Source organism: Coregonus lavaretus (assembly GCF_964263955.1).
Source record: "Coregonus lavaretus genome assembly, chromosome: 7".
Lineage (NCBI taxonomy): Eukaryota > Metazoa > Chordata > Actinopteri > Salmoniformes > Salmonidae > Coregonus > Coregonus lavaretus.
In genome coordinates this window covers 57,560,696-57,582,552 of record NC_139994.1, presented here as the reverse complement: position 1 = coordinate 57,582,552, position 21,857 = coordinate 57,560,696, and the positions used below count along the sequence as shown (strand labels likewise).

Below are 21,857 nucleotides of genomic sequence, written 5' to 3'. Positions count from 1 at the left end.
CGGTTTTGATCCTCTCCAATACGGCCAATTTGGCTGCTACAGTATTTTGGTATTTCGCTCCTTTTTTGGAGCGATTCCCGTGGATGAAACGTCATCAACAAGAGACCAAATAGGTTTCCAAAATAAAGCCTTTTTAGAGAAATACAGACCATCTTATTTAGCTTTTGGTACTATTACCTGTGTTGAACGCATTTCCTTTGATATGTATAATCACATTTGGAATTTGGGTGTACTCATTTGCTAAATTATAGTGTGTTAACTAGCTAATTATTCGTCAAGAAAGGTTGAGCGACTCTGTTGACTGTTTCTCCACTGTGCGAGGACCTCACAGGGGGAAACGAAACACGCCAGTAGCTCTGAATTCTGAAATATAGCTAGCTAAATGATTGCTTATTGCCGCAGAGAATAAGGTAATGTCTTCTGTTTGATTTGCTACTTGCTACCTTCTAAAATGTTTTGAAACAGCCATACTGGTATTTGTTAGACTGAGTGAGTCGCTAGGAAGTTAACGTTACATTAGCTTGTTAGCTAACTTAGCTCGGATGAGCTAAATAACGTTACATATAATCATGCACATTAACTACATAACATTAACATTTGTTCTCACTTGCAGAATTCAAAACACTAGATCGCTAATGATGAATGAATGCCAATACCTTCAGTGTAATTTTACTCAGCCATGAGATATTATCATTCACAGGTGTAGTTAAACACATAATGGTTGACACAAAGGAAAGAGCCGTGGGTGCCCTATCATCTACCATGGACCCAGGTGGAAAGAACAAAGAGAATGAGAAGAAGAAGAGGTCCCGTGTGAAACAGCTGCTTGCGGATGTGAAGAAGCAGGTGGACTTCTGGTTTGGGGATGTCAACCTTCACAAGGACAGGTTTCTGAGACAACTCATTGAGGAGTCACGAGATGGATGTAAGTAGTTGTAATGGGCAGCATTTGGAGTCATTGTCCCATCCTACGTAGCTGTTGCCTGATCCCAGATCTGTTTGTGCTGTCTTGCCAACTGCTATGGTCATTGAGTAGGCAAATGGCAAGACAGCACAAACAGATCTGGGACCAGGCTAACATAGCTGGAAACGGCAACAATAAGTGTTTTGTCTATCTTGTGGTCGGGGTAGAATTTTGGCCTATATTTGTGATGGAGATTAAGGGATAACATACAACAATCAGCCTATTCTCACTTGTCCTGTACTGCTCCTTTGGAATTATGTTCCTCTCAACTAACAGTGGTTTTATTTTCTACAGATGTTGATATATCTGTTTTGACATCCTTCAACCGAATGAAAAATCTGACAACTGATTGCAAGTTGATTGCAAGGGCACTGAAAAATTCATCTGTCGTTGAGGTGAAGTATTACTGTACATATCCTGTTTTTCAGTTGCTGGTTGGAGTTTTGTATTGAATTCTTAGACGTATGTTGTTCACTGTGATCTGTTTTGGTCTTTCAGGTCAGCATAGAGGGAACTAAAGTACGACGGCAGCGTCCAATTGGAGAGGATCCGAAAGATGTAGACAACCGAACAGTCTATGTGGTAAATAGCAGTTACTTTCATGTTTGTCAAGTCATGACGTGGTCCTTTGAATACAAAACACTAATATAAAATAAATATATTTTTCCCCAGGAACTTCTGCCCAAGAAAGTAACACACGACTGGCTAGAACGAGTGTTTACCAAATGTGGAAATGTGGTTTACGTCAGCGTGCCGAGATACAAAACCACGGGACACTCCAAAGGGTTCGCCTTCATTGAGTTTGAGACTGAAGAGGAAGCACAGAAAGCCATAGAGGTGAGATATCATAAAGATTCCTCTGTAATGAATTTTGTGATTGAATGGATGTGTCCTACCTAGTAACAAGCAGGTGGAGAACTAACTATGTTCTCCTTGTCCAGATGCTGAACAACCCTCCAGAGGACGCCCCCAGGAAACCTGGCATCTTCCCAAAGACCAAGAACAGGAAGCCTATCCCCAATCCACCCTCCCTGAACACCACGCTAGGTGGGTATTGGGAAGAATAAAGCATCGCTGGTTAACTCCAGAGTGACTACACACAATCAAAACAACTGCATATGTTGGAAAGTTTTTAGTAAAGTGCCAACATTTAAAAGTATCAAGTTAAAGCCCTTTACCATCTGTTCATCTACTGTGTGTGTGTGCGTGTGTCTGTGTCTCTGTGTTTTTGCAGACGAGGAAGAGGAGAAGAAGAGGAAGAGGAGGAAGAAGAAGTCCAGGGGGAGCACCAAAGAGGACGCCCCGTCACAGGCGGAGACAACAGTGGGCGGGGCCAAAGAACAGGAAATAGAATCTGAGTCTAAGCCCTCTGACAGGAAGAGGAAATGCAAGGCCGAGGGTGCAGAGGTTGTAGCACCTGCAGGGGGCACAGATAAAGCCCTGGCCAAAAAGCTAGAGAAGAAGAGACGGCGGTCCCAGGCAGGGGAGAGCTCAGAGAGTGACGTCCAGGGAGACATGCCGGCCAAGCTGAGAAGGATGAGCGAGGGGGAGGAGGGAAAGGTGAAGGAGGAGGACAAGGTGATGGAGAGTGATGGGAAAGGTAATGCCCTTAATTGTATTGAACCTACATCACATTGTTTGTGAGCAGATAAAATCACTGGTTTTGGGTACAAGAAAATACACGTGGGCAGGTTTGACTAAATCCAGTCCTAAGGATGGTCTACTGGTCAGCAGTAACAAATAAAGCCTAATAGTAATCTGGTGTCTTCAGATCTGCCTCTCAAGGAGGAGAAGGAGGAAGAGGAGGAGAAGATGGACGACTCCCTGCTAAAAGCTAAGAGGAAGAGGAAGAAGAAGCACAAGGAGAGGGTGAAGATTGGTGAAGAGGTCATTCCTCTCCGGGTTCTCTCCAAGTAAGAACCTTCATGCATCTTAATGACTAATAGCCTGCTCTGAGTCAATCAGACCAATAGCATTGACTTAATCTAAATCCCTAAATAAATGAGTCTAAACCATAGCATCTTTATTGAACAATCCGATACCCTAGTGTTAGACAAGATATTGTTATTCAAATCGAGAGCTTGCTCTCTCGCGTTCTCTCTCTTCTTTCTCTTCCTCCCCCCCTCCATCCTCTCCTTCCTCCCCCTCCATCCTCTCCTTTTGTCTGTCTGGATGGAAGGAAAGACTGGCTGAAGCTGAAGGTGGAGTATCTGACCCTGCAGAAGAGGAGCATGGGAGCTCTGAAGACGTGCCTGACCAAGTTCCACAACAAGGGGGAAGGAGGAAAAATGGAGATGGACACCAGTCTCCAACAGAAACAGACATGTACGTACCTCGTTAGTGCCTAATATTTACCCACTACTTACCTATCTGTCAGTAGTACAACTTCTGCATGTTTAAATCCCCTAGTACTCTCATATAAACACTCAAAATATTGATATTGTGTCAAATGTTAGTTTGCTGTAGAAATATTACATCAGAATAAATGCTGAAAATCTTTTGAAACCGGTTCTCATGCAATTGACCATTTCCACACACAATATTATGTCTTCTTCACAATGTATCTTTGTGTCTTTTTTTTCCTAAGCTGAGGAGAGTAAGAAGGCAGGTGAAAAGGAGACTCCCCCCGGGCCTCAGTTTGAGAGTGGCTGCATCGTCAGGATCACCCACACCAAACCCTTACCTGGCAGAAAAGTCATCAAGGTAGAGATGTGCTTTTAATGCTCTTCTTTTACCATGTTTATTATGCATTCATTGTTTCACATACAAATGATTAGAGCCATATGTTCTTCTAACCCAAAGTTTGTGTGTATCTAGGACGCTCTCTCTGAGGTGTCCCCAGTGGTGTATGTGGACACCCTAGAGGGGGACGCCGAGGGTCACGTCCGCTTCAAGACTCCAGCCGAGGCCAAGGCCATCATTGACGCTCGCACCGAGCTGCAGAACAAACACAGCTGGCAGCTGGAGATCCTCTCTGGTAGGCTGACTCTCCCACTACTACCACTATAGTTCATCAAGGGCTCTGTTCAAATCATCTTTATTTGCATCCTTCCTTCCTTTGAGGTAAGCACTGAGCTGACATGACTAGTGACAGCAACACAGAGGTAGCCTTGCTCACACCTATCAAATCAAATTAGATCAGTGATTTCTTCAAGGATGGGAGAAGGGATGGATGTATTTGGGAGAATTGAAACGGGGCCATAAACTATTTACTACATCTGAACAGAGGCAATGGCGACATACAGTGCATTCGGAAAGTATTCAGACCCCTTGACTTTTTCCACATTTTATTACGTTACAGCCTTATTCTAAAATGGATTAAATTAAAATGTTCCCTCATCAATCACACGCAATACACAATAATGACGAAGCGAAAACAGGTTTTTAGATTGTTTTGCAAATGTATTTAAAAAAATTACCTTATTTACATATGTATTCGAACCCTTTGCTATGAGACTCTAAATTGAGCTCCGGTGCATCCTGTTTCCATTGATCATACTTGAGATGTTTCTACAACTTAATTGGAGTCCACCTGTGTTAAATTCAATTGATTGGACATGATTTGGAAAGGCATACACCTGTCTATATAAGGTCCCACAGTTGACAGTGCATGTCAGAGCAAAAACCAAGCCTTCGAGGTCGAAGCAATTGTCCGTAGAGCTCCGAGAGAGGATTGGGTCGAGGCACAGGTTCCAACAAACTTAATGCACCATTATGAACGTCTGTCAGAAGCTCTATATTCCCTTATACTGGTTACAGACATGTTACATAGGCATAGTTCATAAGGTTGGTTTCGGCATGTCTGGCACCGTCTCCTATCTTATATTCTGGGCGTTCTGCCAACTAGTCTAAAGGAGGAAGTCATAACGCCCCCCCCTCATATCCTTACCAGGCACAGGCAGGAACAAAGGATTGTTTATGACACCAAAGACAAGATGCACAAAGTAACATTTCCTTTAGATTCCATCCTTTTATCACTTGTGTGATAATAATAATTACATTTTAAAGTAAATCATTAGATTTGAGCTTCTATCAAAAGGAGGTTCTGTCAAATTACATCATTATAATAAGTCATAACAAAGGTTATACTTCTATTAACTTCATCATTATAATGAATCATAATAAAGCTAAAATCTACAATCAAAAGGTTATAATCAACGGGAGTGAGTATCAAAAATACATACACAAGTGATCTGTAGATTCAGAGGTGAATAAATCTCTCAATGTTAACCATTGTTTCCATATCTCTTAGTACAATCGGGTTGGATTGACCTATGTTTTTCTAACTGTCCCTGGGACATCGACTCACTCAAAATATAAAACCATGTTGTTTAACAATTCTGCTAAGACCTTCAAAAGGTTGGTGCTGGCTCATCAGCTCAGTGTTCCACATAATGTAAACAGGTTAAGGGTTTAGATGACCTTACCCTTAACTTGTTAAATGAAAACAACTTTCAATCATTACTCATCGTCCGTATCTACAGGGGGCAATGGGAGCTCATCCAGAGTTGGCAGCTCCATTAGCTTCACCATCCTCTGGAGGAGCAGAAAACCTTACCAGCCAGAGAGGCACAGATCTCCTTACAGCATGTTAATAACACAATTAAGCAAACTAAACAAAAAACACACCGCAGCCCATGGGGCAATTTGGGATCTCCAACTTCCAAACATGGATTCTAACCAAGTTGCAAGCGTCCATTCTGGTTTTTGGGGAATTATTCTTAGCAACAGTGGCAATTTATTCGGCAAGATCAGTCATTAGAAGAGTGATCTGGGACAAAAGTACAACATTCGTCGCCAGTGATTGCACAATCGCCCCCTTTGACCTGCCAAAAGATAGTCAAGAGCCTCTCTGTTTTGCAGATTTTATTTTAGCATTGCCAATTTTCTCTACGTATCTAGAGATCTCCAGAATTTGGTCTAGGGCACATGCATATTGACTTTCACAGGGAAGAGAGAGAACACATGTTATAATAGTGTCATACCAACCTTGATAAGAATGAGATTGGGGCAAGGTTAGCCCAAGCTACAATCTAGTAGCTCTCCTCACATTTTAGGGGCATAGCTCTGTATCTAGAAGCCTCGCCTTTCCAAATCATAATTATAACTATTGATCAATTATCCAACCCAACTTTAGAATGACAGTCCTTAGTGCTTCACGTTGGTTCTATCACTTTAATGTAAGACCCTCAACTTAGCACATGCCGATACTGGCAGAATGTACACTTAAATTTACATAGTATATTCATCTTATTTTTCTAGCATTAGCTTTTCTCATCACTTGTGGTAATGACAGATTGGTATCTCAATGCATTCTTAGTCTAAATTCCTATACATTTCGCAGTGTGCAGACCTCCACAATCAACCTGATACCCCAAATAAACAATTTTGGATAAGCCTAAATCAATTACGGGCACGGTTGACCACCCCCCTCCCTCCCGGCACTCATCCTTCTGGCGTTTCTTCATGTTCTTCTTCAGATAGTGTTTCAGTTCGTCCTCCCAATGGCACATGTTCAAAGTGGGTGGCCCTTGATAATGTCTCTCACCTGAGCCGCCACTGTCCTTTACAGTCCATTATGTCTTGTCCATTTTCCTACCAGTACACCAGCAGCATTAGAGAAGTTTGGATGGGATCTCTCTCCATGCTCACTCCATGTGGACTCATGTCGCACTCCTGAGAGAAAAGGCATGAGAGAAGGCAGTTGATAACTTCGACTGGATGCTGTGTACAGGTTGCTGGCTTGGACTCAAGTCGCACGGTAGAAGTGGTGAAGGACCATACTGAACGCCATTTTCGCCATTGCTTCAGCCAGTTAGGGGGGGTTGAGGTTCACACAGTTCTTGGTCAAATTATCCCTTCCATGCATCTAGACACCATCTGTGGTCACCTTTGCCATAATCGAGAGAGAGAGAGAGGACAGACCAGAACAACAGTTTAGTTTAGGGCATTTCTGATTCAGGAAACCCAGAAAAATGATTTACTGTATGACAAATTATTACTACGACCAATATTCTAAATACAGATTTCTAAAACAAATGTCTAAGAGAATAACAACACACAGTTGAAAGCATTATTATTATTATTAATATTATTTGGCTTATACGCCCTTATCATCTTGGAGATCTCACTGCAGAGTTACAGGGTCAGGGAGTCAGAGGGCTAATCCTTAGAGAGAAATCCCAACCATCCAGCAGACCCAATCCGGTGAGATTTGTTATTGAAGCAAGACACAAAAACAATGAAAAGACAACAAAACAACAACAGCAATACTCATATATCACTTGATGTGGGGAAAACTTCAATCCATTTGAAGTAACTGTCAACCATTACCAACATCTATTTTTTCCTTTTACAGGCAGGCGTGTGAAGAAAATAAATGTATATATTTACCAAAGGGCCCCAGGGGACTGGTAATTACCCCTTTGGACACCTGACTCACATCGTGATTCATGCGTCCAAAAAAAACAACAACACTGCCTGTTAAATCAAAAATAAACAAATTAGAATAACAAATCAAATTAGAATTACCACTCTTGATAACTCCATAAGGAAATAATTGTAATAATAATAATAATATGCCATTTAGCAGACGCTTTTATCGAAAGCGACTTACAGTCATGTGTGCATACATTTTTACGTATGGGTGGCCCCCGGGATCGAACCCACTACCCTGGCGTTACAAGCGCCATGCTCTACCAATTGCGCTACAGAGGACCACAAGGTAATGGTAAAATAGACTAGAGACAGTTGTCCCTCATTCAGGGGCAGCGCTCTCTCTGTCTTCTCGTGGTCCGAATCACACATGGGACTATTGATAAATTATAAACTTCTTCTAATTATTAGTGTTTACATAGCCCATTTAAATCTCACCCAATGTCTCCAGTCTTTCTAGTGAGGGTGATCGAGCCTCACCAGGCAGTCATAACAGAGTTCAATCAGCCCTATTAAATGAGTTTTTGTTTTCCTGTACCTCAGACATTATTTAAAGATATTTCAAACATTTTGTGTCTCAGGTTTACATTGGGTTTTTCCAGTACATTTCTTCTAATCAAGAGAATTGACATGTATGCACCCAAAACTCTGACAATAGAAACTTCAGAAAATGACATTTTTGTACAGCATCCTAAAACCGAAATAAAAAGACCCCACACAATAAATCCAACAGAGTATTAACCACTAACAAATATTCATTAACAGGTGTGTGGGTGCTGGTGTGTATATAGTAAAAATTGTAGGGTAAAAACAAACAAAATGGCCTTGCCTTACTTAATTTGGGAGCTCCTTTGACAGCTGGATCCGGTTACCTTTAACTGCTCTCCTAAGGCATTGTCATTTTGACCTGTTGTGTTGACATACAATTCTATACAAACTGTCCCTAATTTCCCCACTGTCTCTCTTACAGCCTGTTTGAGTTCAGTGTGTACTGGCGTATATCTATTGTTTCACAGGAAGGTTATCTTTAACCCAAACAACAGATGTTAAACACGAGAGCAGTGGACCAGGCCTTTAAGAGTGAGCGACCTCAAATGTAATATCAGTCCCAATGCTCAATCAAATTACTAAGATATTGCATTATTAGAGTGCTATCTGCAAATCAACTACCATTCACTTTGTTACTTTCACTAGTCTCCATATGTTTCCTTCAACTAGGACTTCCTTCTTCCCAATAGGAAGACAATCTACTACTACTAATGCACACGGATCACTCTCAAACAGCATTCTGCATTTCCCCCTATTGCAAGGTTGAAAACAAACAAAACAAACATGATAACTTTCTCCATATTGGAAGGCATTGTTTTCATTTTAGTATACCTTCAAAAAGTTATTCTATTTTTATTACCAATCTCTGTTGGATATTCACTTTCTGCTTCAATATTTATTAAATGTCTATTATTTTAAGATGCAATGCTTTGGAGGGATCAATATGTATTAACTAGGTTGGCACTGTCTCAGTCCCCAGTAGATGGCGCGCTCCGTCCATAATAAGTCTGGCACCTGAGACGGCATAGATAGGGAAACAGATGCAGTCTCCATTTTGCCTACTAACGAATTGGTTTAGAACGTCATCATTTGGGATATCAACGAAAACTCCATCAGGAGTACAGTAAATTGTAACCTTAAGTTTAGTTAACAGAAAATCATGTTCAACATTCATTGGTTCTATTTATAGTTTTATTGGTTAGGAGTAAGTCAAATGTAATGTAAATGTAAAATGTAAGTCAAGTCCCGTACAATGCTTTAACCGTATCATACCTCAAATGATCCATAAAGGGACCACTCTGAACATTTGTCAGAATACTTTCTTCACCACTTCCATTTGAAGTTGGAAGTTTACATACACTTAGGTTGGAGTCATTAAAACTCGTTTTTCAACCACTCCAAAAATGTCTTGTTAACAAACTATAGTTTTGGCAAGTAAGCATGACACAAGTAATTTTTCCAACAATTGTTGACAGACAGATTATTTTACATTTACATCATTTAGCAGACGCTCTTATTTCCAGAGCGACTTACAAATTAGTGACTTATAATTCACTCTATCGCAATTCCAGTGGGTCAGAAGTTTACATACACTAAGTTGACTGTTCCTTTAAAAAGCTTGGAAAATTCCAGAAAATGATGTCATGGCTTTAGAAGCTTCTGATAGGCTAATTGACATAATTTGAGTCAATTGGAGGTGTACCTGTGGATGTATTTCAAGGCCTACCTTCAAACTCAGTGCCTCTTTGCTTGACATCATGGGAAAGTCAAAAGAAATCAGCCAAGACCTCAGAAAAAAAATTGTAGACCTCCACAAGTCTGGTTCATCCTTGGGAGCAATTTCCAAACGCCTGAAGGTACCACGTTCATCTGTACAAACAATAGTACGTAAGTATAAACACCATGGGACCATGCAGCCGTCATACCGCTGAGGAAGGAGACGCGTTCTGTCTCCTAGAGATGAACATACTTTGGTGCGAAAAGTGCAAATCAATCCCAGAACAACAGCAAAGGACCTTGTGAAGATGCTGGAGGAAACAGGTACAAAAGTATCTATATCCGCAGTAAAACGAGTCCTATATCGACATAACCTGAAAGGCCGCTCAGCAAGGAAGAAGCCACTGCTCCAAAACCGCCATAAAAAAGCCAGACTATGGTTTGCAACTGCACATGGGGACAAAGATCATACTTTTTTGAGAAATGTCCTCTGGTCTGATGAAACAAAAATAGGACTGTTTGGCCATAATGACCATCGTTATGTTTGGAGGAAAAAGGGGAAGGCTTGCAAGCTGAAGAACACCATCCTAACCGTGAAGCATGGGGATGGCAGCATCCTTTGCTGCAGGAGGGACTGGTGCACTTCACAAAATAGATGGCATCATGAGGAAGGAAAATTATGTGGATATATTGAAGCAACATCTCAAGACATCAGTCAGGAAGTTAAAGTTTGGTCGCAAATGGGTCTTCCAAATGGACAATGACCACTAGTCTATGACTTTTCAGATCACCCATTAATGCTATCTGCAGGGTTAGCTCCAGGTAAATATTGCAATCCTTTAACCATTCCTAGACCTGTGTCCAAAAACAAGCTACAAATGGACAGTACCAAAACAAATGATCTAATGATTCTGTCTCTTCGCAGCAAAATCTGCAGAGCTGGTAAGATTGTATCCCCCATATAAATAACATTATATTGGTAGCAAGAATTTTTCATAATAATTAAAATTGAAAAATTATACGTTTTGAATTCGGCGTCGTTTTGCGTATCAGTTCATAAACACTATGCCATGGGATCGGTACGTCAAAAATCTCTTCCCAACTATTTTGCAATCTATATGGGATGGCTGTCAATCCTTTGGTCCTTAAATGAAACTGGTATACTTTTTTATTTATCACAGTTTTCTTTAACCAATTATGTTCTTTAATGCAAGGCTGACAGACGAGTTCCTTACTTTCTCCCCCTTCCACTTTCCTCTTCCATTTTTGCCGTAATGCTGCAATTATTTGGTTGTAATTTTGGGTAGAGAAGACATTTCCAAATGTTTTTGTTAGCTGCATGTGCGACAACTCCACCAGTCCTACTGATGATATCATTTATGAAGAATATACATTTTTTTAAACATTTTGTCAAAATTATTATATTTGAGTTTAACCACAATAATTGTTGCATTTATTGTTCTGTCGTTTCTGGAGGATTAAATTGAAATTGCAACCAACTTTCTATGGCTTGTTTTAGAAATTGTGATATTTGGGAGATGATTTCCTTTTCAAATAACTGAAAGTGAGAGGTGGTAATCTGAATAAAGGGGAAAAGGCCATTCTTGAACATTGGGTGAGACAATCTTACTAATTTGGTAGAGAACCAGTTCGGATTTAAGTATAACTTTTGTATGACTGAAGCGTTTAGTGAGAGGTCTAATGCTTTAATATTTAATAATTTCTATCCTCCGAATTCATATTCATTATATAAAAAGGCCTGTTTAATTTTGTCTGGCTTGCCGTTCCAAATAAAATGGAATATTTATTATTCATATAATTTAAAAAACTGTTCGCTAGGCGTAGGCAAGACCATAAGCAAATAGGTAAACTGGGATAATACTAAAGAGTTAATCAGGGTGATTTTTCCACAAATTGACAGGTATTTACCTTTCCATGGTAGCAAGATCTTATCTATTTTTGCTAACTTTCTATTAAAATTGATTGGAGTGAGATCATTTATTTCATTTGGGATATGTATTCCGAGTATATCCACATCACCATCAGACCATTTTATTGGTAAACTACATGGTAATGTAAAAATTGTATTTTGTAGTAATCCAATATGTAATATAGTACATTTATCATAATTTGGTTGTAATCCAGAGAGGTTAGAAAATGTATCTAGATCCTCTGAGGCTGTGGATTTAAAAGAAAACATGAATCATCATTTAAATTGACTTACTGAAATCAGTTGCCGTCCCTCAATTGTTCGCGGATGATGCGTCTCCTCCTGGGCAGCTCACAGTAAGGGTCTGGTCTGGGCGGGTCTCATCGTCTTTTGGTCAGACGGGAATTTCCCTCACGCTTCATAAAATGCGTCACCGGTTTTCCTCGCAGACCCCCACTGGAAAGCTCCGCAGGCAGAATCAATCATCCTTTTCGTGACGCCAAATTGTCGTGGAAATTCTTACACAGGGACACTCGAAGTCTATCTTAAATGAATCATAGTTTATTGTCAGCGCGCTGGAGAGGTTCCAACAAACTTAATGCACCACAGTGAACGTCTGTCAAATGTTCTAACGGGGCAGTCCCGTTTAGTTCCCTTGTACTGGTTACATACACGTTACATAGGCATAGTTCATAGGGTTGGTTCCGGCATGTCTGGCACCGTCTCCTATCTTAACTTGAAGAACATATCTGGGAGTTCTGCCAACTAGTCTAAAGGAGGAGGTCATAACGCCCCCCCTCATATCCTTACCAGGCACAGGGAGGAACCAAGGATTGTTTATGACACCAAAGACAAGATGCACAAAGTAACATTTCCTTTACAATACCCAAACATTTCTGCAGCATTGAAGGTCCCCAAGAACACAGTGGCCTTCATCATTCTTAAATGGAAGAAGTTTAGAACCACCAAGACACTTCCTAGATTTATCCGCCCGGCCAAACTGAGCAATCGGGGGAGAAGGGCCTTGGTCAGGGAGGTGACCACGAACCCGATGGTCACTCTGACAGAGCTCCAGAGTTCCTCTGTGGAGATAGGAGAACATTCCAGAAGGACAACCATCTCTGCAGCACTCCACCAATCAGGCCTTTATGATGAAGTGGCCAGACAGAAGCCACTCCTCAGTAAAGGCACATGACAGCCCGCTTGGAGTTTGCCAAAAGGTACCTAAAGGACTCTCAGACCATGAGAAACAAGATTTTCTGGTCAGATGAAACCAAGATTGAACTCTTTGGCCTGAATGCCAAGCGTCAAGTCTGGAGGAAACCTGGCACCATCCCTACGGTGAAGCATGGTGGTGGCAGCATCATACTGTGGGAATGTTTTTCAGCGGCAGGGACTGAGAGACTAGTCAGCATCGAGGGAAAGATGAACGGAGCAAAGTACAGAGATCGTTGAACCTGCTCCAGAGCGCTCAGGACCTCAGACTGGGGCGACGGTTCACCTTCCAACAGGACAACAACCCTAAGCATACAGCCAAGACAACGCAGGAGTGGCTTCGGGACAAGTCTCTGAATGTCCTTGAGTGGCCCAGCCAGAGCCGGGACTTGAACCCGATTGAACATCTCTGGAGAGACCTGAAAATAGCTATGCAGCGACGCTCCCCATCCAACTGTTTTTGCTTTGTCATTATGGTGTTTTGTGTTTAGATTGATGAGGGGGAAAAAAACAATTTTAGAATAAGGCTGTAACGTAACAAGATGTGGAAAAAGTCAAGGGGTCTGAATACTTTCTGAATGCACTGTAAGATCATGGTTAATTAACAGTTGGTTGTCCTCTGTAGCTCAGTTGGTAGAGCATGGCACTTGCAATGCCAGGATAGTGGGTTCGATTCCCGGGACCTCCCGTACACCAAAGTCCCTTTGGATAAAAACATCTGCTAAATGGCATTTATAATAATAATTTTCATACAGTAATTCATTATTATATATTACGTTTTTTGAGTCCTTTTACTGCATCTTCATTTGAGGATCAAGATAGTATATTCATGAAGGGATGTCTTTTACCAAAATATGTTTGATTGATTTGGCTTCATTTGCTCAATAAGAGAAGAATGTGGCTGAATGATTTGTTGCACTTTGGAAAGAGGTGTTTTGGGGCTGTTTTCATGTGCTGCGCGCTGCTGTGTTACAGTGGAAGGGCTGGTGGTCACACTGAAACGGACAATTTCTCATTTCTTCATTCATTTGTACTTGTAGGCGACCATGAACAAAGGTACTGGCAGAAGATCCTGGTGGACCGCCAAGCTAAGCTGAACCGGCCCAGAGACAAGAAACGAGGAACAGAGAAGGTAGGCTTGCCTCCATTTACATTTCCTATGGATTATTTACAAGGATCTCTAGCAGCACCCAACCATTTTCTTTTGAGGAAAACCATTTTTGAATGAGCATGTTGTTCACTCATATTATTGTAGGCCTTAAATTGATTTTAACAGAACAATGTCTCCCTTTCATTTCTGTTTCTGCCCCAGCTAATTTCCAAAGCCGAGAAAATCATCATAGCCCGGGCCAAGGAGGCCACTAAGCACATCCGCTTCATGGAAGACTGATCAAGACTGTCATGTTCTACTGTGCGTCCTTTCTTTTCTGAATCCTTTTCATCCCTAAGAGTTTATTGAAATGTCGGCCATTTTCTCATTTCTAAATAGGATGAGGTTTTTGTTTTACTGTTCATGAGAGTGGTACAAGTAGAGAGAAGCCATGGTTTTAAAATGGATTTCAATAAGTCATGGTAACGTTGTTTATTTTTTAAACAGCCTTTCTGTCCAATGTAGTTTCAGTTCCACTAACTGGAAGGTTATGTATGGTGGCCCCGTGTAGCTCAGTTGGTAGAGCATGGCGCTTGCAACGCCAGGGTTGTGGGTTCGATTCCCATGGGGGGCCAGTATGAAAATGTATGCACTCACTAACTGTAAGTCGCTCTGGATAAGAGCTTCTGCTAAATGACTAAAATGTCAAATGTATTCTAGAAGCAGAAAGCTGCTGCATTATTTAAATTGCGAATAGATTCGCTCACTAGGCTTTTTTAAAATTGTGTAGTAGTGAGAGCTGCCCAGATTTCAGTTCTGAAATATGAATGTATATATGCTGTAAATAGGATTTCAAAACTTGCCCAGAGCTTCGCCCAAGATCTGTTTTCTGTAACGTCATGGCACCGATAACCTTTTCTTTTTGAAGAAATGTTCCTATTTTCTAATTAATAAACATCCATTTTGGTGTTTAAAGGCCCAGTGAAGTAAAAAACGCGAATTTCCTGTGTTTTATATGTATTTCCACACTGAGGTTGGAATAATACTGTGAAATTGTAAAAATGATGAAAATGCCCTTTTAGTTAAAGAGCTGTTTGAAAAGACCGCCTGAAATTTCAGCCTGTTTTGGTGGGATGGAGTTTTGGCCTCAGCATGCGATAAATTAGTTAATAGACCAATAAGAAAGAGTTCCTAACCTCTCTGCCGATAACAGCTAGTTTTCAGTTTTCCCGTCCCCACTCAGACCACTCCCAGACAGTCCTAGCAAAATTCTTGCTTGAGAAATTGCTTTTAGCTAAGAAGCTATTTTTGTTTTAAATTAAAATGGTCAAAAAGAAACAATCACACTAAGGTACTTACCACCCTCACCCAGGTAACACATTAACCAGGATGGGGTGTTACCCAGAAATAATTTGATATTGAGATAAAAACAGCTGCATTGAGCCTTTAGTAATGGACGTGTGGCTTTTTAATCAGATCATTAATAAAAACATCGGATTATATTGCTTGCACACACATTCTGCTGCATCAGGTGCATCACCATGCTATATGGTGTCTGATCTTTTACATTCGTGTCCACATTGCTCACTTATGTAACCAAAAATAGCAAACAACTTAACGATGATGTAATGTTCAAGTAAGAATTTTAATGAATTTTTTTGTATAAAAAAACAATTGCACAATTAGCATTATGCTGTTTTTTTTATGTGACTTTAAGGTGCTCTATTTGAATAGAAAAATAAGAAACTCTTCTAGCTAGCTTTGTGTGTGCAGGTCAGTGGTCGGGACTCTATGGCGCTCTCTTGGCTTGTCTGGGGACCCTGCAGCTCTTCCTGCTGTGGGAGTAAGAGGGCTTATTGCTCGTGGCTGCAGCCAGCTGACTCAGCCCTGTTTCCTGTATCGAGATGGTCCGGTACAGCCTGTGTCCTCCAGCACCTGTGGAGCTGTACTCAAAGCCAGGAGGGCAGCCATCCCAGGCTGGGCAAGATGGGACCTCCTTGGGCATGTAGGTGGGGCGATAGACAGAGTCTTCATCCATGGCCTGGGGGCTCAGCAGTGTCTGGGTGGGCTTGAAGCTAGCGGCGCGCTGGGCAGACTTGGGTGCGTATGCTGAGCGGAAGTTGGTGGTCTTGGCGAAAGCCCCCTTGGGTTTCTCTAGCTCATCTGCGTGTAACGTGGGGGAGGGACGCACCATGTCCCAGGCACGGTAGTCCTCCTTCATGGTGGACCTGGTCTGGAGGGGTTCCCTGGCCTCCTTTGTCCATGCCTCGACCGGGGGGCGGGCGGACTGGGGTCGTTGCTGGCACTCGTGGCCGACATAGTCAGCGTGAGCTGTGGACAGACCGACCATAGTGCCCTCAGGTGGGCAGTACTCCTCAGCCTGGTGCCGGTGCTTGGGCTGCAGGGGCCAGGCCTTGTACTGATCACGGAACTCGCTGGTCCCCTGGAAGATTGCCCGGCTGCTCTCCCAAGCCACCTTGGCCCTGAAGGGCTTGACGGGCTTGGCCGGCAGGCCCTGGTAGTCCTGCCTGTAGGTGGAGACCCCATTAAGGGGGGCGCTGGTGGGCCAGTAGACAGCCTTCTCCTTGGGCTGCCTGGGCTGGACCGGGTGGGACACATACTGCGTCTGGTAGTTGGTGGCGCCGTCGAAGGGCAGGGTCTCTGGGGTGTCGGGGGCTGGTTTGAAGCTCTCCCTGGCCTCGGCTGGGCCCTTATGGCAGTAGTCGTCTTGATAGGTGGTGGACACCTCAAATTTGCTGTCGTTCAACTTCAGGGTGTCACACGTCCTGTAGGGTTGGACTTTCTGGGTGTGCCATGCTCGAAAATCCTCTGAAAATAATGGTGAAAGAGAGGAATTAGTTTCATTTGAAATCTATATTTAGAATGGCGCCAGAGAAGATGGCTGCCATTTTACAGCCCTCTAACCAATTGTACTATTATGTGTGTTTTTTCGCGTTATTTGTAATTTATTCTGTACATAATGTTTCTGCCATCGTCTCTTATAACCAAAAAGAGCTTCTGGATATCAGGACAGCGATTACTCACTTTGTATTGGACAAAGATTTTTTCTTCAACGAGTCGGACGCAAAGGATATCCTACAGACACCCGACAAGGCCCAAATCCCTGTCAATCGCAGGAGAAAGAGACGGAGATATCGTGGACGTAGGTCGGGGTGCCTTGTAAGGATCCGACGGCGAGCGAGTAAACTGCCTCTTCCATCATTCCTATTAGCCAATGTTCAATCATTTGAAAATAAATTAGATGACCTACGATTACGGTTATCCTACCAACGGGACATTAAAAACTGTAATATCTTATGTCTCACCGAGTCGTGGCTGAACGACAACATGGACAACATACAGCTGACGGGATATACGCTACATCGGCAGGATAGAACGGCTGACTCCGGTAAGACAAGGGGTGGCGGTCTGTGTATATTTGTAAACAACAGCTGGTGCACAAAATCAAATACTAAGGAAGTCTCGAGGTTTTGCTCGCCTGAGGTAGAGTATTTTATGATAAGCTGTAGACCACACTATTTACCAAGAGAGTTTTCATCTATATTTTTCATAGCTGTCTATTTACCACCTTTACTCCACACACAGAGACGCGTACAAAGCTCTCCCTCGCCCTCCATTTGGCAAGTCTGACCATGACTCTATCCTCCTGATTCCTGCTTATAAGCAAAAACTAAAGCAGGAAGCACCAGTGACTCGGTTAATAAAAAAGTGGTCAGATGACGCAGATGCTAAGCTACAGGACTGTTTTGCTAGCACAGACTGGAACATGTTCCGGGATTCTTCAGATAGCATTGAGGAGTACACCACATCAGTCACTGGCTTCATCAATAAGTGCATCGATGACGTCATCCCCACAGTGACCGTACGTACATACCCTAACCAGAAGCCATGGATTACAGGCAACATCCGCACTGAGCTAAAGGGTAGAGCTGCCGCTTTCAAGGAGCGGGACTCTAACCCGGACGCTTATAAGAAATCCCGCTATGCCCTCCGACAAACCATCAAACAGGCAAAGAGTCAATACAGGACTAGGATTGAATCGTACTACACCGGCTCTGACGCTCGTCGGATGTGGCAGGGCTTGAAAACTAGTACAGACTACAAAGGGAAGCACAGCCGCGAGCTGCCCAGTGACACAAGCCTACCAGACGAGCTAAACCACTTCTATGCTCGCTTCAAGGCAAGCAACACTGAAGCATACATGAGAGCACCAGCTGTTCCGGATGACTATGTGATCACGTTCTCCGTAGCCGATGTGAATAAAACTTTTAAGCAGGTCAACATTCACAAGGCCGCAGGGCCAGATGGATTACCAGGACGTGTACTCCGAGCATGTGCTGACCAACTGGCAAGTGTCTTCACTGACATTTTCAACATGTCCCTGACTGAGTCTATAATACCAACATGTTTCAAGCAGACCACCATAGTCCCCGTGCCCAAGGACACTAAGATAACCTGCCTAAATGACTACCGACCCGTAGCACTGACGTCTGTAGCCATGAAGTGCTTTGAAAAGCTGGTCATGGCTCACATCAACACCATTATCCCAGAAACCCTAGACCCACTCCAATTTGCATACCGCCCCAACAGATCCACAGATGATGCAATCTCTATTGTACTCCACACTGCCCTTTCCCACCTGGACAAGAGGAACACCTACGTGAGAATGCTATTCATTGAATACAGCTCAGCGTTCAACACCATAGTGCCCTCAAAGCTCATCACTAAGCTAAGGATCCTGGGACTAAACACCTCCCTCTGTAACTGGATCCTGGACTTCCTGACGGGCCGTCCCCAGGTGGTAAGGGTAGGTAACAACACATCTGCCACGCTGATCCTCAACACGGGGGCCCCTCAGGGGTGCGTGCTCAGTCCCCTCCTGTACTCCCTGTTCACCCAGCTTCTACCCCCAAGCCATAAGACTCCTGAACAGCTAATCATGGCTACCCGGACTATTTGCACTGCCCCCCCACCCCATCTTTTTACGCTGCTGCTACTCTGTTAATTATTTATGCATAGTCACTTTAACTCTACCCACATGTACATATTACTTCAACTACCTCAACTAGCCGGTGCCCCCGCACATTGACTCTGCACCGGTACCCCCCTGTATATAGCCTCCCTACTGTTATTTTATTTTACTTCTGCTCTTTTTTTCTCTCAACACTTTGTTGTTTTATTTTACTTTTTTATTAAAAAATAAATGCATTGTTGGTTAAGGGCTGTAAGTAAGCATTTCACAGTAATGTCTACACCTGTTGTATTCGGCGCATGTGGCAAATAAAATTTGATTTGATTTATGGTTTATTGGTATCTCATGACATTCCCCAAGACGCACGTACTGTACCTTTGTATAAAGACTGGGCAACCATCTTTGCTGTGGGCGGATGGTACTCCTCTGCCTTGGTGACGATGTGCTTCTGAACAGGGTGAGTTGGGTAGTCCCTGACATAGGTGCTGCTGTGTCTCATTCTCCCGTCAGGTGGCACATACAACTTGGTGACCTTTGGTGGCCTCTGGGTCACTTCATGGGCCACGTAGTCTGACCTGAAAGACATTAAAGACATTACACAACCTGCAGACTGAATGAACTACGCAAACTATTAAAGAGGGAATGTTGTCAGAATATCATATCGTCTTTGATGAATTATGTGTCTGTCTCTTACCTGAATGTGGTCATGTTGGATATCTTTCCTTCCATTGGCTGGTACTCATTCTTCGGCTTCTTGGCTGCCCGGACGACAGTGTTGCAGTAGGCAGGATACTTTTCCTGGTATTCCGAGACCATGCAGCCTGGGATCAGGACACACGGCTCCTCTGGATGGGATCCTTGTAAGCAGTGGTGCTTCCTGCCAGGAAAAAGGTATTAAGTGTTGGGATTGGTTGGGATGGCCAAGAGAGTGTGTTGTTGAGAATATGCTTTAGGCCAAGGTGTTGTTCAAAACAGGAATGGAATGTAGTTTTTCTTATCAGAAAAATATTCAAATTATATTGATCTCCGACTATTTTGTCTCTCAGCTACATTCAAATAATAATTTGCTCCCACACATCATGCAAATGAAGTCTACAGCATTTAAACTTGATCATGACATTTCATCAGTTCACAGTCAATATGTTTGCATTCTGTTGGTAGGCATAGCCCTAAGCCTACCCTGCCACTCCATTCACGATCAGATAGGAACTCCGATGTATTTAATGAACGCAAAGTTGAAACATTAATCTTACCTCCTTGGCAAAGGTGGGCATCTCCAAATTCTGGATATAGCTTGAAACATTGCCCTTATGGAATATCCCTGCGCATCTTTACGCTGTGCGCTCGGGCGTTGTGATCCAATCCATCATACCAAACAGCATTTAAATGATTGACCAGAAGAACATGGATTGTGTTGTAGTAGCCTACAAATGAAGTGCGTAGTGACGGAGAGCAGCGCTTCTAAAAATAAATGCCCGTGGATTACTCACTCTCCCTCTATCTGGCGCGCTAGAAGCACTGAGCGAAGACAGACGCGTCTTTGATGACGATGAGAAGTACTGGACGCGACAGTGCTTTTGCTCTATACTAGAGGATTCTTTTCAGGGTTTTCGTTGTGGAAATGGATTACATCAAGTCCAGCTACTTTTAGTAAACAAAAATAGTGACATTTAAATGAAAAATATTCAAATTATATTGAAGAGCAGATGAAGAGCAGATATATTGGTCATTCCATGTCCACTCCAATTACGAAATTGGAGTGGAAATGAATGATTGACATACATTGAGTGTACAAAACATTAGGAACACCTGCACTTTCCATGACATAGCCTGACCAGGTCAATCAAGGTGAAAGCTATGATTTTACATTCCCATTTACAGCATTTAGCAGACGCTCTTATCCAGAGCGACTTACAAATTGGTCCCTTATTGATGTCACTTCAATCAGTGTAGATGAAGGGGCAGAGACAGATTAAAGAAGGATGTTTAAGCCTTGAGACGTGGATTGTGTATGTGTGCCATTCAGAGTGTGGATGGGCAAGACTACAGATTGAAGTGCCTTTGAACGGGGTATGATAGTAGGTGCCAGGCGTACCGTTTTGTGTCAAGAACTGCACGCTGCTGGGGTTTTCACGCTCAACAGTTTCCCGTGTGTACCAAGAATGGTCCACCACCCAAAGGACATCCAGACAATTTGACACAACTGTGGGAAGCATTGGAGTCAACATGGGCCAGCATCCCTGTGGAACGCTTTCGACACCTTGTAGAGTCCATGCCCCGACGAATTGAGGCTGTTCTGAGGGCAAAAGGGGGTGCAACTCAATATTAGGAAGGTGTTCCCCTAATGGTTTGTACAATCATTGTAGACTACCAATGAAACTGTAGACTATGAGACAGAGTGCGAACTCCTTGACCTAGGCTGTGTCGTAGTTGCAGCGCTGTCCATCTGTTACCTTTTCCTAGCCAAAAAAGCAATAGACTGCAGCTGAAAGCGCTGGGTGAATGCACGGGTCGGTAGGAATATTGGTACCTACCCGCAGGTGCATATCTGGCACAAACATTGCATTGCCATGGTGTCGGTGTGTTGACTCGAAGCTCCAGATATGATATAATTTTTAATAAACGTTTCGTGTTTGAGAGAATAATGATTCCAAGCTTGCAATTTTATATTCGAGAATGTGCTATTGTTTGTGTCATAATTAGGCTTGTTCCACAGGTGTGATCATAGAATTGGAACACATTCTTTGGACGTGACAGACTTTATGACATTGACATTTGGGCTGTTCTCATTCTATTTCTGTGGATTTGTCATAGTGACCTCAACCTGTTATTGGCCTATGTTCAATTAATTCCATTATGCCATTAATGCATCGCTGGGCATAGGGCCCATAATACAGTACGTAGTGAGTGGGCCCTAATCCAAAAGCATATCCAATTTTAGCCTGCAATGTCTCAAAGAGTCCAC

The 21,857-nt window shown here is 42.7% G+C and overlaps 2 protein-coding genes across 2 annotated transcripts; one reads left to right on the top strand and one right to left on the bottom strand.

Annotated features, from left to right (window-relative positions):
• The first annotated feature begins 90 nt into the window (after positions 1 to 90).
• LOC311132347 (la-related protein 7-like) lies at positions 91 to 15,585 on the top strand. Its single transcript, XM_084165592.1, has 13 exons — positions 91 to 410; positions 701 to 925; positions 1,259 to 1,359; positions 1,463 to 1,546; positions 1,637 to 1,801; positions 1,906 to 2,011; positions 2,199 to 2,564; positions 2,736 to 2,877; positions 3,144 to 3,289; positions 3,552 to 3,667; positions 3,782 to 3,941; positions 13,850 to 13,941; positions 14,122 to 15,585. Exons 2-13 carry the CDS (start codon positions 718 to 720, stop codon positions 14,197 to 14,199), a joined length of 1,764 nt encoding a protein of 587 aa, XP_084021718.1. The 5' UTR covers positions 91 to 410; positions 701 to 717; the 3' UTR covers positions 14,200 to 15,585.
• A 100-nt stretch (positions 15,586 to 15,685) lies between these two features.
• LOC311132131 (stabilizer of axonemal microtubules 1-like) lies at positions 15,686 to 20,195 on the bottom strand (the record flags this gene model as incomplete). The annotated part of the gene is made up of 4 exons (XM_084165341.1): positions 15,686 to 16,728; positions 19,268 to 19,467; positions 19,587 to 19,769; positions 20,146 to 20,195. 4 exons carry the CDS (start codon positions 20,193 to 20,195, stop codon positions 15,689 to 15,691), a joined length of 1,473 nt encoding a protein of 490 aa, XP_084021467.1. The 3' UTR covers positions 15,686 to 15,688.
• Positions 20,196 to 21,857: the final 1,662 nt, after the last annotated feature.

Bases quoted from the DNA above. Each gene is read 5' to 3' on its own strand.
- LOC311132347 (XM_084165592.1), top strand. From the start codon at position 718: ATGGTTGACACAAAGGAAAGAGCCGTGGGTGCCCTATCATCTACCATG. The intron at 2,565-2,735 runs GTAATGCCCTTA...TGGTGTCTTCAG, and splicing joins GATGGAGAGTGATGGGAAAG to ATCTGCCTCTCAAGGAGGAG. The intron at 3,668-3,781 runs GTAGAGATGTGC...GTGTGTATCTAG, and splicing joins CTGGCAGAAAAGTCATCAAG to GACGCTCTCTCTGAGGTGTC.